Here is a 19,939-nt window from a genome sequence, read left to right as displayed (position 1 = left end):
ATCTATCTATCTATCTATCTATCTATATATATATATATATATCTGCAAACATTATTCAATGTAGCAAATTGAGGACCTGTCCCTGAAACCCAACCCGGTTACTGTGTTTATAATCACCCTATACACAGTAAGCATACAGTCGGGAGCATTGTATCTGTCCAGTCTTAAGTACACTAAAGAGGGAATTCTATTCAGCGCTATTGAAGAGTACTAGACGGATTCAACTCACAGTATTTATGTGCAGCGGACAGCTCATTACCATTTGCTAAATGGATGGAATGGTCAAAATGAGGGGAGATATCCAAAAAATATGGACCTATAACAGGTTGAGTGACTGACCCATATGAGCAGCTAAATATAAATATTTGGATAAAAGACATTACCACTGTTTCAAGTCTAGAAGGATGCAGTCCAAGGGAGAGATGCAAAATAAGAAAGCCACAGAAAAAGTGCACAAACTAGAGCACACCAATCAATGCAGGCCAAATAGATATTGGAATAGCAAGCACAGTATAAGAGAAATAAAGGGGACTGTTTATGAAAAAGTTATATATATATATATATATATATATATATATATACAGTCAGGTGCATAAATATTGGGACATTGACAGAATTTTCATATTTTGGCCTCTATTCACCACCACAATGGCTTTGAAATGAAACAAACAAGATGTGCTTTAACTGCAGACTTTCAGATTTAATTTGAGGGTAATTGCATCCAAATCAGGTGAACGGTGTAGGAATTACAACTGTTTCTATATGTGCCTCCCACTTTTTAAGGGGCCAAAAGTAATGGGACAAACTAAACAATCCTAAATCTAACTTTCACTTTTTAATACTTTGTTGCAAATTCTTTGCAGGCAATTACAGCCTTAAATCTGGAACGCATAGACATCACCAGACACTGGGTTTCATCCCTGGTGATGCTCTGCCAGGCCTCTACTGCAAATGTATTCAGTTCCTGCTTGTTCTTGGGGCATTTTCCTTTCAGTTTTGTCTTCATCAAGTGAAATGCATGCTCAATCGGATTCAGGTCAGGGGATTGACTTGGCCATTGCATAACATTCCACTTTTAGCCTTAAAAAACTCTTTGGTTGCTTTTGCAGTATGCTTTGGGTCATTGTCCATCTGCACTGTGAAGCGCTGTCCAATGAGTTCTGAAGCATTTGACTGAATATGAGCATATAATATTGCCCGAAACACTTCAGAATTCATTCTGCTGCTTTTGTCAGCAGTCACATCATCAATAAATACAAGGGAACCAGTTCCATTGGCAGCCATACATGCCCACACCATGACACTACCACCACCATGCTTCACTGATGAGGTGGTATGTTTTGGATCATGAGCAGTTCCTTTCCTTCTCCATACTCTTCTCTTCCCATCACTCTGGTACAAGTTGATTTTTGTCTCATCTGTCCATAGGATGTTGTTCCAGGATTGTAATGGCTTTTTTAGATGTTGTTTGGCAAACTCTAATCTGGTCTTCCTGTTTTTGAGGCTCACCAATGGTTTACATCTTGTGGTGAACCCTCTATATTCACTCTTGTGAAGTCTTCTCTTGATTGTTGACTTTGACACATATACACCTACCTCCTGGAGAGTGTTCTTGATTTGGCCAACTGTTGTGAAGGGGTTTTTCTTCACCAGGGAAATAATTCTTTTGTCATCCACCACAGTTGTTTTCCGTGGTCTTCCGGGTCTTTTGGTGTTGCTGAGCTCTCCGTTGCATTCTTTCTTTTTAAGAATGTTCCAAACAGTTGATTTGGCCACACCTAATGTTTTTGCTATCTCTCTGATGGGTTTGTTTTGATTTTTCAGCCTAATGATGGCTTGCTTCACTGATAGTGACAGCTCTTTGGATCTCATATTGAGAGTCGACAGCAACTGATTCCAAATGCAAATGTCACACCTAGAATCAACTCCAGACCTTTTACCTGCTTAATTGATAATGTAATAACGAGGGAATAGCCCAGACCTGTCCATGAAATAGCTTTTGAGTTGATAGTCCCATTACTTTTGGCCCCTTAAAAAGTGGGAGGCACATATAGAAACCGTTGTAATTCCTACACCGTTCACCTGATTTGGATGTAAGTGCCCTCAAATTAAATCTGAAAGTCTGCAGTTAAAGCACATCTTGTTTGTTTCATTTCAAAGTAATTGTGGAGGTGAGTAGAGGCCAAAATATGAAAATTCTGTCAATGTCCCAACATTTATCCACCTGACTGTATATATATATTATCGACACATATTGCGACTTTATAAAATCTGCTATTGGCACAATTTCTAGAAAAAATAAATACATTTGGAATGCCAGCTAAGCGATACTCTTACATGCTGGCTTGCTCCACTAATTAAAAATAACTGCATCAATTAAAAAAAAATTAAATACTTTATTCAAATTCTAAATTATTTTTTATGTGTTGTTCTGCATTGGAAGAAATCATAAGAACAAGATAACAGAAGAATCCATTGTTAAATAGGCCTCTCCATGCAAAGGCATGGGGAAGATGTCACCTGTGGTAACCCCAAGATGTATAGAACAATATGATAAAAGGCCATACTAATAGTAAACACAGCTACTTTCACTAGCAATAAAAGAGTTTTACCCTTTGATAAATAGATCCCATGTGTTCAAAGACAGAGGGGAAAATGGCGGCTTGTGTGGTGAATTTATACTGTCGCACATTGTCAGCGATTTTGGCCCTGCAACTACTGGATTTACTAGCAGTTGGAGGGCAAATCTTAAACTATTTCACCCAAAGCTCTCAAAACAGCTGGAAAGCTATCTGGCTATTTAGAAGATAAGGAGGCATAATACAAATAATATTAGATTAATAGACCGATATTATTTAAAAATGATATTACATTGCCAATATTTGCTAATAGGGCCAATAAAACATATTATTTAAGATGGGGAAAACAAATCATATTTTATGTCCCTATAAATGGTGCTCACATCATAAAATATGAATTGTTTCCTCCATCATAAATATATGCAAAGACCATTCTGTAATAGGACAGTATAGTTAGAGACTTAGGAATCACATAAAGGGGCATATTAAATTAGTCCTGTACTTTTCGCATGCCGGACTTTTCACCGACATTGCTGGAAGTATCATGCTCGCCCCCGCTTATCCTCGTATTCAATTCCTAATCAGCGAAAACGGAACCCAGCGAATTCGAAACCAGCGAAAAGTCCTGTCAGTTTTGGGGAAATCAGCATGACACCCTCCAAAAGATGCACCAACACTATGGTTACCTCCGAATAGCCCTGTTGAAGGTATTTTGGGTCCTTAAATGATCTCAATAGCTACTAATTAGCGTCTTTGCAGAAGTGGTGAAGAATAGCATTTAGCAGGTTTTTTTGCAGAAAAAAATAGTCCCAGCAAATTTGGGGTACATGAAAATGGGGGCAAGCATATTTTAAAGTTGCTAAAGTGAAGTTTTAAAAGATTTTAAAAATCCACCTGCCGCAAACACCTGCACTCTTAAAAAAACATTGGGCATACTTGGGGCCCCCCCTGGAGTCTATTTTGCTAGTTTTTTAGTTTGTCCCCCAACTTTGTTTTTCGCCCCCAAATGAAAGTACATTTTTGGGGTGTTCTTAAGGGGGTTTTTTTACCTTTTTTTTTACACAGTTTTACCTTTGGGGGGCTGTGCCATGGGTGCAAGGTGGTTTCCGCAAGTTTGCACCCCAAAACCCCATTTCTGCACTTTTTTCTACCTAGTTTCATAAGCAAATCTTTTTCGCCTATTCCAATGCATTGACTTTCCGCACCGGCGAAAAGCCTTTGGAATTGAATACGGGGAAATGACGTCACCGGTGAAATTTTTCCTCAGAAACAGACTTTTCTCACCTAATTGACTACCCCCGTAGTATTCTTTCACAGACATATGGCAGCAAGCACTGAGTTACTGAGTTCTGAATGTTAATGAAAGATACAAATTAATATATTTATATTTAAAGTTTACTTCTATCAGGGGTATTCAATATGGATCGAAAAACGCAGTTTCTGCGATGTTTTCGCTCGGATGACGTAATTTTCGCCGGTTTGCCTTTTACACCGTATTCAATTTGAAAACTTTTCAACGGTGCGAAAAGTATATTGCATTCGACCCTGCGAAAAAGTATCACCAAGGAATGGGTGGCGAAAAAAAGTGAAGAATTGGGGTTTTGGGGTGCAACATTTCGGAAACCGCCCTGCAACCTTCAGACAGGCCCCCAAAGGTAAACTGTGTCAAACATTTTTTTAAAAATACCTCAGAAGACCCCAAAAAAAGCACTTTCATTTTGGGGGCAAAAAAAAAAAATTGGGTACAAAGTTAAAAACTAGCGAACTACAATTTAGGGGGGTCCCCAAGTATGGCCCAGGTGTTTTTTTCATTGCAAGTGTTTGCGGCAGGTGGATTTTTCATGTTTTTTAAAACTTCACTTTAGCAACTTTTAAATATGCTCACCCCCATTTTCAAGAACCCCAAATTTGCTGGGACTATTTATTTTCAGCAAAAAAACCTTCTAAATACTATTCTTCACCACCTTCCCAAATCCCCAAAATAGCAGCTATTTAGCCCGTTTAAAGACCCCAAAACCCTTCAGCGGGCCTAATTGGGGGTATCCAGAGTGATCCCCCATGTCAGAGCATCTTTTTGGGGTGTTAGGGTGATTTCGCCAAAAATCAGCAAAGTTTTCGCTGATTTCACATTCGCCGGGTGCCGTTTTCGACGATTTCATTTTGAATACGGGTATAATCGGGGGTGCGTGCGATACTTTTTTGCCAGCAAAAGCCCCGATGTGCGGCAAAAACTTCGACCCGCATAGACGGCGAAGTTTACGTTTCATATTGAATACCCCTCTATGTGTAATACTGGCACCTTAAATAAATCAAACAGTGTCTAGAGGCATTTACTTCTAGCAGAGAGACAGAGGTTGTCTTCTGTGACATCTAACATTCCAGCTCCACCTGGTCTCTCTGTCCATTCTGTAAGCTTTGATTAGATGACCTCTTTTAAAAGGGCAATACTGTGTGTTTCACAGCTAGACTGACCTCTAACCTGTCTTCCTGCAGGTACATCCTCCCCCTGCTCCTTCTCTGTACAAAGCAAAAACCTGCAGGGAAAATCTTTGCTCAATTCCTGCTACTCAGGTAGGGCTTTACAAGTAACAAGAATGTCCTAGCTGAGTCAGAGTGTTATTGCAAGTCAGGGAGTTTGTCTTTATGAGGAGTGAGACTGCCATACTAAAGTTGGATAATCAACAGTATAAGCTAGTACGACTGTTCTTTAAAACAAGCTTCACATTAGTGCGAATGAGAATGTATTTTACAATAAGCATCTGTAGAATCTAGGTACATAGATTAATGATGATTTGTTCCCATCAGTGAAATTTGAAATGATAAAAGTAAAACCTGGACAAACATGCCCTGATTCTGTGTTTTCTCTCCTCTGTCCTCCTCCTCTCTACCCTGGGCCTCAATCGCCTTCCAGTTTCCTCAGACACTGTTCCCTCTACAACGCTTCTAGGTATATGACTTCGCTCAGCATTTAGTGGTAGTCTATGTGCTTTTTATCCTTTATCTGCTCTCCCAAAGCTTTCCATAGTTGGAGGTTATCTTGGAAGAAGTAATTTAATTTAAATAAGTAAAAAATACTAAATAAGTGGAAAGTTGTAAATGCTTAGAGTGATAATATATTACAATGTAATATGTTGAATACGACTCATACATATTTATATAAAATTGTCTTTGATCCAATTAGTATTACTATTGATATTTTATTTTGCTGTGAATCACTTTAGCACGAGTAGTCTCACAATTTCTCCTAGGACGGCATCCCCTCCTTTTACCAGTTACTAGGCTGTGGCTATTTCTAATGAATTAGCAACATATTAGGATATTTCTTTTTAGTATTAAACCTTTCCACCTACTATCTAAGCAGATACAGTGCATCCGGAAAGTATTCACAGCGTTTCACTTTTTCCACATTTTGTTATGTTACAGTTTTATTCCAAAATGGAATAAATTCATTTTTGTCCTCAAAATTACTACACACAATACCCCATAATGACAACGTGTAAAAAGTTTTTTTGAGATTTTTGCAAATTTAAGAAAAATAAAAAAACTAAGAAATCACATGTACATAAGTATTCACACCCTTTGCTCAATAGTTTGTTGATGCACCTTTGGCAGCAATTACAGCCTCAAGTCTTTTTGAATAAAATGCCACAAGCTTGGCACACCTATCTTTGGGCAGTTTCACCCATTCCTCTTTGCAGCACCTCTCAAACTCCATCAGGTTGGATGGGAAGTGTCGATGTACAGCCATTTTCAGATCTCTCCAGAGATGTTCAATCAGTTTCAAGTCTGGGCTCTGGCTGGACCACTCAAGGACATTCACAGATTTGTCCTGAAGCCACTCCTTTGATATCTTGGCTGTGTGCTTAGGGTCATTGTCCTCCTGAAAGATGACCCGTCGCCCAAGTCTGCAGTCAAGAGTGCTCTGGAGCAGGTTTTCATCCAGGATGTCTCTGTACATTGCTGCATTCATCTGTCCCTCTATCCTGACTAGTCTCCCAGTTCCTGCCGCTGAAAAACATCCCCACAGCATGATGCTGCCACCACCATGCTTCACTGTGGGGATGGTATTGGCCTGGTGATGAGCGGTGCCTGGTTTCTTCCAAACATAACGCCTGGCATTGACACCAAAGAGTTTAATCTTTGTCTCATCAGACCAGAGAATTTTGTTTCTCATGGTCTGAGAGTCCTTCAGGTGCATTTTCTCAAACTCCAGGCGGGCTGCCATGTGCTTTTTACTAAGGAATGGCTTCCATCTGGCCACTCTACCATACAGGCCTCTTTGGTGGATTGCTGCAGAGATGGTTGTCCTTCTGGAAGGTTCTCCTCTCTCCACAGAGGAATGCTGTAGCTCTGACAGAGTGACCATCGGGTTCTCGGTCACCTCCCTGACTAGGGCCCTTCTCTCCCAATCACTCAGTTTAGATGGCTGGCCAACTCTAGGAAGAGTCCTGGTGGTTCCAAACTTCTTCCATTTACGGATGATGGAGGCCACTGTGCTCATTGGGACCTTCAAAGCAGCAGATATTTTTCTGTACCCTTCCCCAGATTTGTGCCTTGAGACAATCCTGTCTCGGAGGACTACAGACAATTCCTTGGACTTCATGCTTGGTTTGTGCTCTGACATGCACTGTCAAGTGTGGGACCTTATACAGACAGGTGTATGCTTACCACAGGTGGACTCCGATTAAGCTGTAGGAACATCTCAACTTTTTACACCTTGTCATTATGGAGTATTTTGTGTAGAATTTTGAGGACAAAAATTAATTTATTCCATTTTGGAATAAGGCTGTAACATAACTAAATGTGGAAAAAGTGAAGCGCTGTGAATACTTTCCGGATGCACTGTACATGGAGTTCAGATAATGATTGCTTCAGGTCAGCCTTCAAACTTTCACCCACAGACAGGCCTACTAACAGTTCCATGCATGCACCAGACTTTCCTGGTCTCATTTCCACCCCAACCCTGCCTTTCTCACAGACAGCAGTCATGTGGAGTTGAACCAACCCACAATGACCATACAGACCCACCCTTACCGGACATGTGAGCCATTGGAGATGGCATATCCCCGTGGACAACTCCAGCCAGCTATCCGTGTGGCAGACCTTTTGCAGCACATCACCCAGATGAAGAGAGGACAGGGGTATGGTTTTAAAGAAGAGTATGAGGTACGTATTTTTGTGGCTTTGCCACCTCATAAATATTAGTCTTGAAGTGACTAAGGGGTCTATTTACTAAGCAGTGTTAGGTGACAGAGTGAAAAGTGATAAGGTGCCAGCCAATCGGCTCCCAACTGCCATCTCACAAGCTGTGTTTGAAAAATGACAGTTGGGAGCTGATTGGCTGGCACCTTATCACTTTTCACTCTGTCTCCTAATACTGCTTAGTAAATAGACCCCTAAGAGATATTACGTTTGGTGTTGTTATGTATTTGCTATCTAGAATTGAAAGGAAGCTTTTTCATTGATGCTATCTTCGCCCACAAAATGTCTGCCTCAGTGATATCACTGGTTTCTTGTGAACTGTGCAGTCTCATGAATAATACTTCAGCCTACAAACTATGTGTAGGTGACTGGTATTGTTTGATTTTCTTAAGATTTTTCTAGTTTTAATTCTTCCTTTGATCAGTGAGCTAATTTCTCCCTTTATATTCAATAAAACATTTTCTTGTCGCTTCCCAATTATAATTGTTTGCTTTCTACATCTAACCATATAGCTCAATATAACCCTTCCCTTTTTATATTGTTCCGTACATCACTGTATAATTTCTCTCTTCGGTTTCTGTTGCTCCATAGGAAATGTGCCAATAACTATTTCCATATAATTGTCTGTTTTCTATACTTCATCACAGAGCTCGGTATAAACCTTCCCATCTAGTTTTTTGATTATTTCGTACAGCATCACCTACTGCACAATATAATTCTCTCCCTTCATCCTCTGCTGTTCCATAGTAAACTTATCAATAGCTATTTCCACTACGATGCACCGCACAATTTTTTCCCACACTACCATGCATTTGTCCTTCTTCAGCCTCTCCTGAATATGTTTCATCCAACTCTGAGCACCTTCAAATATTACACTCGTTAAAAGTCCAAATCATTGCTGGTCTCCACAAGCCTGCCTCCCGTAATTGCTTTTTTTAGTAATACTGATTTACATACTTTCTCTTTAAAGTCTTCTATTACGCATTTTTTGGAACAATTCACAAATAAATATTGGTAATCAGTTGCCATCCGTTCCTCTATAGACGGTGCTTATGTCGGCTATTCCTGCTCTGACCTGAATAGCTTCTTCAGGAGTGGTAATCTCTGTGTCCCTCTACTTTCTCTATACAGAGGCTACTCTCCGCTAACCGTAAACATTTTACTGTGAGCTCTGGGCGATTATTAACCCAGTAACAGAGCTGGGAGCAGTGACTGTCCCCTATCAGTTCAATAAGAACCCATCTCTTCTCCATTAGTACTATTGAGGGCGATTAGCTTCTGCCCCAGGGAGGGAACTATTAAAACAGGAGCAGAGAGGCTTAGTATACAGATTAACCTACACAAGACTATACTGGACAGAATTGTGTCTTTATCTCCCGCTTTCCCTGCTTTGTACAACTTGTGCTTTTTAATAGATCCATCTAGTTCTATATTCCAAAGGGGGAAAGTGATAAATTGGAAAGTGATAAACTACCAGCCTATCAGATCCTAACTGTCATGTTACAGGCTGTGTGTGAAAAATGACAGTTAGGAGCTGATTGGTTGGCAGTTTATCACTTTCCAGAGCTTAGTACATTTGCCCCAAAGTCCCCTACTACAAATGCATTTGCCAAACCACCATATGCTGTGCATATCCCCCTTTTGCGTTGTCTGTTAGGGTATTATGTTTTAAAAAGTTTTTGACATATTTTAAACATTTATCAATCCTGCGTTCACATCTGTGTTCACGTCTAGGGGGAAATTCAATTAGCCGAAATAACCAATTTTCGCACGTTAATGTACGTAATGTGAATTTTAGGTGAAAAAAATATTTTGCACTATTCAATTAGCCCGTAATTTAAAGGGCAATAATTCTTCACATGATTTCTTTTCACCACCTCTTGAGCAGGAGAAAAGATGGGAAAATCCCTATTTTTAGGTAAAAATGTTGGGACTTGGTTCGGAGCCACTAGGACACCCTCCTTAATGACTAATTAGGCAAAAATATTGTTTTAATTCGCTTAATTTGGCCAATAATGGCATGCCATTTTTGGGGTAAAAATTTGCATAGTGCAAGAAAATGGGTTAATTGATGTGGAACAGGTATATGGGGGTGTTGTATGAATGGGACAGGTGTTTAATTGCAGGTGGGTGTTAGAGGTATATTTTGAAGGTTTTTTTAAAAGTGAAATAAACTGACACAAATATATACTAATAGGCATTTTTATACACCCCCAATTTAAGTAGAACATTTATTTATAAAAGAAAAACACTTGCTTTCTATCATTTCTTTACTGTATTAGAAAAATTATTATAACAAAAATTTGACATAATTTAAGAACCCCCAAATACGTTTATTATGGTCACTGATAGACTTCTATACTGTTATCCTATTTAAGTTTGCCTTTTTTGGGTGTACAGACAGATTTCCCCATTTTCACCTATACTTATCGTTTTGTAAAACCTGTAAGAATTATCATGGAAATGCTGGAAAACAACTTTTCAAATTGAATTGTGCGAAAAACAGGAGCGCGCATACAGGTGAAAATTGAAATTAATGAGTGAGAGGTTAAGTTAACACTTGATAAGTTTACGTTTTGTCACAGCTAATTTATTCCCCCCCTCCCAGACTCCAGAATTGAAAACCCATGGACCCTACTCGGCAGAAAAACCTTCACGAAATCTTTGCAGAGAAATCACACAATTTTGTCAAAAAGCATTTTTATATAAAACTGTTTTCCTGAAAATGAAGAGTTGACATATACAGTACATCATACATATGACTTGTATAAAATATTATATGGGATTATAGAGTCATTTAGAGGACTGCTCTAAAAAGCACAGATATTTACATTAGAACTAAGTGGAAACTATTTAGAAACCAACAAAAATAAACTGCTAGCTAAAGTCTGCATCGGGACCACATTATGTGAAATGACTCTGCTTAGTGCCATAGGTCATGAAAATAGGTATATTTGTCTAGAAATGCTGCATCTAAATATGACCACATATGGGCAATGTGTCTGGACTCTCCCCTATGCCTCTACTAGGCTGGATTCTGACTTGCCTTCTGCTCTGGACCAGATTGACTTTGTGCACCCCTGAGATTTTTTTTTCTTGTTTGTAGAGACTTACTCTGCTATGCCAGCTTTGTACCTCAGTACGCTACATTATATCATACCCTGGTGTATTGCTGTTGAGTGCTTTGTTCATTTTTATTTACTTATATGTGCTATGGTTGTCTGTTATATACATAATGCAATTACTTCACCATATCTAAGTACACTCCTTTATATCCAGTCTCTATATTCTGATATTTGTATGGTAAACTGCCTTTTCTTATTTGCTGTTCGTGAAAACTGTGTATTTCTAGTTTTGTTTTGTATGTGTAAATAATACAGTATTAGAAATAATAATAATGTACAATGAAATAATATTTGTATAATATATATGTATATATATGTCAGTATATCAATTAGGATTGAAAATGTCAAAATAAGTAATTAACACATGTATTTTAGAAGATCACCTTAAAAGGCAAAGACATATAATTTGGGTTTAGGATCCATATGTCAATGAGGTGGTTCCTGGAATGCACACCCAAAGTCCTGGCATTCTCATCCCCCTAGCCCGTACCCAGAATAGCTGTGGGAGACTAAAGGGCTTATTATGTGTATCGCAGACAAGCTCTGAAAATCTTTGGCGGTGACTCTGCCTGTCTCCTGATTTTTTCAATTGTTTGTGGTTTTTCGCTTTATTACATCTCTATTTCTGCATTCAGTCCTATGTCTCTAATTTCAATTCCCTACTCCACTTCTGTTGTGTTGCTTCTCTCTCCCGTTCTTCAGTCAAGTTATATCAAAGGCATAGAGTTCTAGATGTGCCGTATTTTCCTGCGTGTTTGCATTAACACTATTTCTCAAAGGACACACGGTAGTAAATGCACAAGAAATAATGCCAGGGAAAACAGGGCCTTAGGAGATGCACACAGCGCCTGTTGTTCATTGTAGAACATGAAATGCCTGATTGAACAATGTCTTTTTAAAGAAAAAGAAAAAAATGAATTCTTGAGCAGTAAGAAATGGAAAGATATGTAAATGAACCTCTAACCATTACTAGAAATGATGTATTTGTTTTTATTAAAGATCACACGGCTACATAAGGAGGGGGTACACCCTCCTAACACTGGGACGTGTCATCCAATCATGTATTTCAGTTTTCTTTGTTTTTTATCTTCTTCAATAGCAAGTTTGCTTTGTGTTCCTCGTTTTTTCATTTAGCTACCTCTGATGGCTTTAGAAAACTTAATTTGTCATTCTTGCTTTGCCAACAACCCACCTCTAAATCTCATTTACCAGTTTCTTTGAAACTACATTTCTTTATCCGTGGTCCTCCTTTCTCTCTCTCTTTTTTCTTCAATCTCTTATTGTCTGCATCTTTATTTGTCAGCATCTTGTTCTCCTCCCTTACGTGTTCTACAATCTCGTATACCTCCTTGTGGTTTTACCCTATGGCACCCTTACGTCTGGCTTGCCATTCTTTCTCTCCCTTTTACCTCTTTTCTTTCTTTTCTCCCCATTCCTCTTTTCTTTCCTCCTACTCGCCCCCCTTCATTCCTTCTTCCTGCATCTTTCTTCCCCCAGTAACTCGGCAATACAGAATAACTTTATAAATATGTATCAGTTGGTCCTCTCACCAGAGCTTCTATTTAGAGATATTGAGGGAATTAATGGGGGGGGGAGATTTCAGCAGAAACCGCGCGTTTCTTTACTTACAATCAGAGACGATTCAGAGGCTTCAGCTGCATTTATTCGCTGCCCGAATTCTATTTGTTGTCAAGGAAACCGGGCTTAGAAAACCATGATTGCTTATGCTGTGTTTGTGGCGTTCACACAGTGTGCAGACATCTTTATTACTGGGCCTTAAATATATGTCATGGATTCTGTGCGGGCAATGCAGCAAGAGGATCAGTGACATTGTGTTTGTGTGTCAGAAATCATAAACAGCTGTGTGCAGCCAACTAGGTTATTTTCATATTAAAGAGTTTGTGACTCCTATCCTATGATTTGCTGTATGGGTCTGAGACTGTGCTTGGTGCATTATTATGGAGCCTTAAGCCTGTTCTACAAAGGCAGGAAAAAAGGCAAACTAATGTGCATACCATTAACATACAGTAGCTCAAACAAATGTGATTTTCAGTAAAACAAATGCAGATTAGTTTATATGTCAATGAACCAGCAATAAAATAATGTTTAATATAAAAAAACAATAATGTGTAAATAGATATCATTAAAATAAATATATTAATATCTAAGATGTTAAGTGCTCGTTTTAATAGAACAAAAAGGATACAACCGCTAACAATCTACTTTAACCCCCGACTCTAACCTAACCCATCCCTACCCCAAAAAGGGCAGACTAGATGGGCCATATGGTTCTTATCTGCCGTCAAATTCTATGTTTATGTTTCTATGATACTGATTAAAAAAATAAGAATAATGTGGAGAAACATGGAGTAAAAAAAGTATCTTTAGAAGATAACTGGATTCCCCTTTATAACTGTTTAATAGTCATTTTATCAGTCCTGGCACGTCTTTTCCCCAGCAACTTCCATACACTTTTCACTGAATAACATTCTTTTAATGGCCCCCTAACAACAAGTTTGTAAAGACAGCATCTATATGTGACCCATCTCAGAGAACTTGCACATCACTACAAAGGGCATAAATCTGATAGGAAAAGAGAATGTATTTGATACCGGCAATATGATCACCACAAATCTACCAGGAACTGTGTGCTGTAACTTTTCAGGCACTATTACATTATACTATTATATTATTATTGTATTGCAGTCTAGTGTCTTATGTTCATAAGACTTGATGAGTAAGAGTCATATAAGACAGTGCAAAGTCCTATTTCTAACATCACATCCGATTATTAGTCTTACTGCATGGACAGTATTTGCAGGCCAAAATGGCACTTTTGGGTGCCAAAGGGTGCACGTACAACGAGAGGCATATTTTGGATCAAAAACTTTCTAAGTTTAGATTATATTGAAATTTAGAGGATTTGGATGTGAGCTGTGCTTTTTGTGTAAAATACACTTTCATGCTGTGCTTGCACATTAAATATCTCTGCCTCCATATTAAGATGTTTGTGTATACCCGGCTTGTGACTCCTTGGGATATATTTAGTATTCTGCAGTTTGTCAAAGCCGCAATCATCAGTAGCTTTGATATGTTAGTTTTAAAATGACAATAGAAATGAATCCCTATTGCCTTTTTAAAACTATCACTGATGATTGTCATCTTTGACAAATCGCGACATTTATTTATTTGTTACCAGTTATTTATATGGCGCGCACATATTCCGCAGCGCTTTACATAGAATATTTAGCCATTCACATCAGTCCCTGCCCCAGTGGAGCTTACAATCTATATTCCCTACCACATGGTCACACACATACGCGCTAGGGTTAATTTTTCTATTGGGAGCCAATCAGCCTGCCAGTATATTTTGTGGCATAGCAATTATGCCTACTTGTGTATAGAGTGTAGGGATAAGGCAAGTAAGAGTAAGGCATGTTCATATTACTGATATATTATATAGTTCATACTTGCCTACTTTTAAAAATAATTTCAGGACTTTTTGATGAAAACACACTTTTTCAGCTCTTGCTCATGTATTGTGTATTACAAGGGGTTCCTTATAAGTGGCCTTGAGAAACCTTATTTGAAAATGCATGTAGCCATAGGGATCATTGTGCCGTATAACCAATGCTGGAATATGGCACTGATTATACTATTTGAATGTTTATTTCTCTATTTATTTATTTCAAGTATATAACAGCTACATAATGGGTGAAAGATGTAATCAGGGAGATTGCTAGACTCCTGCAGGGACCACCTCTCCCCCATTGTCTGTGGCTGAGGACGCTCCGGGGAGCTGTAAGGGCATTAGTGTGACCGTTTGAAGTGTCCTAAGGATGCTCCAGGTGGCACTGCTGCATAGATTCCGGCTGCGGGGTGCCATTCTAGGCACCCTGCTAGCCAGATGAGGCTAGCAGAAAAAAGCTCAGAGGGCCAGACCGAATTGATTCCATGGGCCTTATTCGGCCCCCGGACCTGAGGTTCCCCATCCCTGCTTTATATGGTGGTTGCTGTGATGTTCTCTGCATTATATGGTGGTCACTAAAATGCTCTCTGTATTGTCTGGCGGTCACAGAAAGGCTTTCAGTGGTGTATGGCAGTCACTGAATTGCTATCAGTATTGTATGGTGCTCATTAAAAATGCTCTGAGTAATGTCTGGTGGTCACTAAAATGCTCTCTGTATTGTCTAGCATTACTAAAATGCTCTCCGTATTGTCTGGCAGTCACAAAGATTGCAGAAGGAATGAGCGATTTTTACACTACTGCACATGCGTCATTTTCTGAGATATCACTGCGCATGCGTCAGATTAGCAGTCCAAAATCATGTGGATCTGCATCAATCTGGTGAACACGAGCAGTTAGCGGGAAATGGGCTGTAACTCGATGGGATGTACTGAGTCACATTATACAACTTATTTTCATAGGGATGTCAAGGGCGTGTCATCTGTTTTACGAAGTTAAAGAGTTGGCATGGGGGGGTGCCAACATCTATCTTGCCTCCGGGCGACTGGGATGAAGTTACGGCACTGCAAGTGTGATATAGTTAGAGATTGAGGGGTCTATTTACTAAGCAGTGTTAGGAGACAGAGTGAAAAGTGATAAGTGCCAGCCAATCCGCTCCTAACTGCCATATCACAGGCTGTGTTTGAATAATGACAGTTGGGAGCTGATTGGCTGGCACCTTATCACTTTCTTTTCACTTTTCATTCTGTCTCCTAACACTGCTTAGTAAATAGACCCCTGAGACAGCTGCAGATATACCTGTGAGAAGCAGGAGGCATATCTATAGTGGGAGCTTTATATCTGGAGCGAAGCTCCATGCCTTTGATGGTGATCATCAGCACAGATCTTTTAAGTGTAAATAAAAAGATTTTAAATAAATGAAAAAAAAATTGTTTGCCTGTCCTCCCCCAAAAGTGACCCAAGTACCAGTGCTCATAGCATGGTCTAATTCTGGCAATTGTGGGGGAATAACAGTGTGGGGTCCTCCTGAAACAGCCACAACAAATGACAGGCAATGCTGGTCACACTGAAACAGGGAAACCCGAAGTGTGGAGTCCTCGTTCATAATGTGACACATGACTAAACTCCATAGGGCAATCAGAATACAAGTGCCTGCATACCCAATGCAGTAAACATCTCATTGTATCAAAGTTCACTGCAATTAAACCCCATGTGGTATCTGGCTGAAAGTAATGGTTTTCTCGTTCTCTAGCTAGTAACAACAAAGTCACACTGTTATTACTAGTTAGTTTTTGGACACAAATATCGGGGTCCGAACGGACCCCGATAATTAACATATTAATTCGCCGTGAGTGCCGGAGCAATTCATCATTGCTCCAGCATGGAGACAGCGTATCCGAAAATCAGCTGTCTCTCCGAGCAGTTTCACTGTTCCTTTTAGAGCAATAAATCTTTTCAAGTGTGTCTGCGTGAAGCACAGGTCACGCATGTGCACAAGAGCCCCAACGTCCGGCGGAACGACCGGTACAGGGGCGGGATCCCTCTTTGCAACCTGGGAGTGGGAGCAAATGCCATCTGAAGATAGCGAATGCTCCCGCACTCAAGCTCTGAAAATATTGTATTTTCGGAGCCTGATGAATTCTGTCCCCATACTAGTGTATGGGGACAGCTGGCCTCTCCGGGAGAGAGAGGTAAGCAGGAGATATTTGTGATATCTCCTGCTCTACCTTCTTGATGAATGGCCCGATAACTTAATTCCTACAATTGCAGGTAAAGATGTTCATTTTCACCTGTTTTTGTAGAAATTAAGCGATGACGAATAGACCCCCAAGTGTACAAATGAGACAAGTTTTGCACAGGTGGAAAAAGGAACTGATGGTCTGATTCAGAGATGTAGGCTAATGCCATCACAGCTGCAATCCCGTACACAGCTGCTGTGCCAAAACATGCAAATGTTGCAGACGCTGAGGAATCCATGGAGAAATCCACCTGCGGCTTTGCAAATCCAACCAAGGTTGCAGCATCGGTTGCAGATCATTCGATTACCACAGTTCTGAGTAACCTTATGGCTACTCAGAATGGACACAGGAACTGATACGCCGGAGCCACTTTCACTGCGTATGGGATTGTAGATGCAGTCTGTGACACGCCCTGAAAATGGTTACAATAAGTCTGTGTTCTTTGCCGCACTCCCCATTACCTCCCTGCCTGTCAATCATACTGTGAGTAAAAAGTTGCTGCGAGAGACTACATTAATGTACCTTGACGCATGCTCAGTGTGACTCGGTCGCAGGTATCCTGGCAGGTACAGGCCAGTCACTTGAGAGTCTGCCTTGTGGTTTCTCTGGGGAAACCCTGAGTCCTCACTGTCGCTCCATGCCCTCACAGTGTCCCTTCATGCCCCACACTTACCTTAGTCTATGTCAGCCTGCCACAGCATCTCTGCTTGGATGTCTTTTCTTTAGGTCAGCGCCACTCTTCAGCTCGCCATGCGCCAGAACCTCTCTTGCCTCTGTGCTGGCTTGACTCTGCCAGCTACTTGATTCTCGATGGACTTAACCTAAGCAGCTTTGGAGCTGGTATTAACTCCTTTGAATATGTGTAATATATATATATATATATATATATATATATATGTATATATATTTATTTTATTTTTACACATAAGCTCACCATCCCACACTGTGCTCCCCCATCTAACACTATACATTCTCGTACCTCATCCTACAACGTGCTCTCCTATCCACCATTGTACTCTCCCATCCCACACTGTTTCCTCCTATCCCCCATCCCACACTGTGCCTCCCATCCCACTCTGCTCTCCCATCCCACATCCCACTCTGCTCTCCCATCCCACATCCCACTCTGCTCTTCCATCCCACATCCCACTCTGCTCTCCCATCCCCCACTGTGCTTTCCCACCCCCCTTGTGCTCTCCCATCCTCCACTGTGCTCCCCAACTCTATCCCACATTTTGTGTTCCCCCCACCCCCCAGGATGCCCTTATTACAAGGCCAGCAGTCACTTCTGTTGAGTCCGACTCCAGTGACTGCTGCTGGGCGGGACTGGATGGTAGTGTCTAGATGCCCTTCACAGAGAGGACCCTGACGTCATCAGTTACTGTCCAACGTCATTCCCTACCATCCACAAGAACATAGAGAGGGAATATAATCCTGAGCCCGAAGCATGGTGATCGAAACGAGCCCGCGAGGGGACACATTTTTTTTTTAGGTGAACTTTATGGGCATGGAACCGCACTTCCGCCCTCACCTCACGTCACTTCCAGGTCCTTACAATGAAGGGGAAATAAGCTCTATCGGGACTGGATAGGCAGAGCACTGGAGTGGGGGCAGGGCTGCCTGATGACTCCTTGGTTCTCTCAGCCAGTGATCCGAGGAGACAGTTCAACTTGCATCAGACTCCTGGGATCACTGGCTGAGAGATCTGAGGAGTCATCAGGCAGCAGCCCCGCCCTCACCACAGTGCTGAGCTTCTTTAAGCCCCGGCGGCCAGCCAGCAGTCAGTGACACAGACCAGCCGGCCCTGCTGCTATATGTATATGCAGCGTGTGGGCCGACTTTAGTTAATTTCTACTGGACGATTGGAAGATGGCACTCTCCCCCCCCCGGCCCAGCCCGCCACTGGACTTGCTGCTGCAGTGATCAGCAGTACATGCCTGCACCATGCTGTTCACTGCAGCAGCAGCGCAGGCAGCAGTTACACTATGGGCACCCTAGGACCTCGGGGCCCGGTACAGTTTTACCTCTAGGCACCCCCTTAACCGGGCCTGCAAGGCATGCCTCCCAAATACACTGTGCAACCTAATCTACAGTGTTTCACTCTGTGCCCAGATGTTTGAATTTCAGCCGTTTGGCGGTGGAGTGGGGGCAGCGTCCCTTAAAACGGGGTGACGGCCTCATGTTCTGGGTGTGCTGAAGCCAATGGTTCCGTATGCAGCTTCACTGGCTTCAGCTGCATGAAAACACCGGCCATCCTGAGCAGGGGCGACGACAGCCACGCTGGGCCCAGGGGAAGAAGGGGGCATGGTCTAATCAGGGAGGCGTGACCACGTCCCCTTTGGAGAAGAATAAAAAGAATTTGCAGTGCCGCAGCAGCGTGTGCTAGGCTGCTTTGATGTAAGAGGGAGGGGGGGCGCTCCCCGCTCCCCCTCTTGGCACCCCTGATCCTGAGTGAACTGAAGGTTACTCCAATGACTGATGGTCATGCAGAGTGATCCCATGCTGCGTCCTCAGATGCAGCAGATCACAGAAGACAGCAGCATCTATTCACACAAGTCTCCTCCTGCATTAGCATATTTTAGCATCGTGGCTGTGTCCAAAGATGCAACAGCAATGTTAAAAGCACACAGTACTGGATCAGGCCCTTTGTCCATTAATAGTAGATTATGGGTCTGATTCAGAGATGTAAATTCATCCAATGAAGAACGTACATCTCCGATGTTTCCGGGTCCCCGGTGACCCGTTCAGCACATGTGCAGAACGTGTTCTACAATTGCACTCACAGAACCTTCCCCCCCTCCCCCAAGCCGCTGTGGCATTTGGGGGGTGGAGTGGAGGCGTGGCTGGTCACCATTTTGGGAAACGGAGGAGTGTTGCCCCATTTTCTGGGAGGGCAAAGGCCATGGACTGCGTCGACGGCCGCAGATTCCTGGCCTCTTACGTGACCACACCACCGTAACTAGTGCTTCCGGTGCAGGCCACGACAGCACATGGAGGTGGCGGGGCCACAATCGCCAGTGATTACAGCAATGCCCGGAGCATCCTTAGGAGCTGTAACGGCAGCGGTGTGACCATCCGAAGCGTCCTAAGGATGCTCCAGGCGGCACTCCTGCATAGATTCTGGCTGCAGGGTGTTATTCTAGGCACCCGGCTAGCCAGATGAGCGCTGACACCTCCTTCTGCATTTGCATCAGAGATGGCATAATTTGCACAGCCACTTGTGTGCAAATTCGTCCATCTCTGAATCAGACCCTACTTTTTATACTTTAGAATAACGTTTTCTCCAACAATCAATATGTTAGTCTTAAAATGTCTATACTGTGTCTA

The 19,939-nt window shown here is 41.6% G+C and overlaps 1 protein-coding gene across 7 annotated transcripts in view; it reads left to right on the top strand.

Annotated features, from left to right (window-relative positions):
- PTPRT (protein tyrosine phosphatase receptor type T) overlaps positions 1-19,939 on the top strand; it is a 308,272-nt gene that overhangs the window by 262,711 nt on the left and 25,622 nt on the right. For 4 of the 7 annotated variants that reach the window (XM_088480612.1, XM_088480608.1, XM_088480606.1 and 1 more), the window contains 3 exons: positions 5,073-5,150; positions 5,491-5,526; positions 7,558-7,745. In XM_088480612.1, coding sequence (XP_088336738.1) covers positions 5,073-5,150; positions 5,491-5,526; positions 7,558-7,745 — 302 coding nt within the window. The remainder of the gene's footprint in view (positions 1-5,072; positions 5,151-5,490; positions 5,527-7,557; positions 7,746-19,939) is intronic. The other 3 variants (XM_088480611.1, XM_088480610.1, XM_088480609.1) reach the window with 1 other exon arrangement.

This window comes from Taudactylus pleione, unplaced genomic scaffold (assembly GCF_031769625.1).
Source record: "Taudactylus pleione unplaced genomic scaffold, aTauple2 ptg000256l, whole genome shotgun sequence".
Lineage (NCBI taxonomy): Eukaryota > Metazoa > Chordata > Amphibia > Anura > Myobatrachidae > Taudactylus > Taudactylus pleione.
Note: the sequence above shows the minus strand (reverse complement) of the source record. Positions and strands in the feature narration are given on the sequence as shown.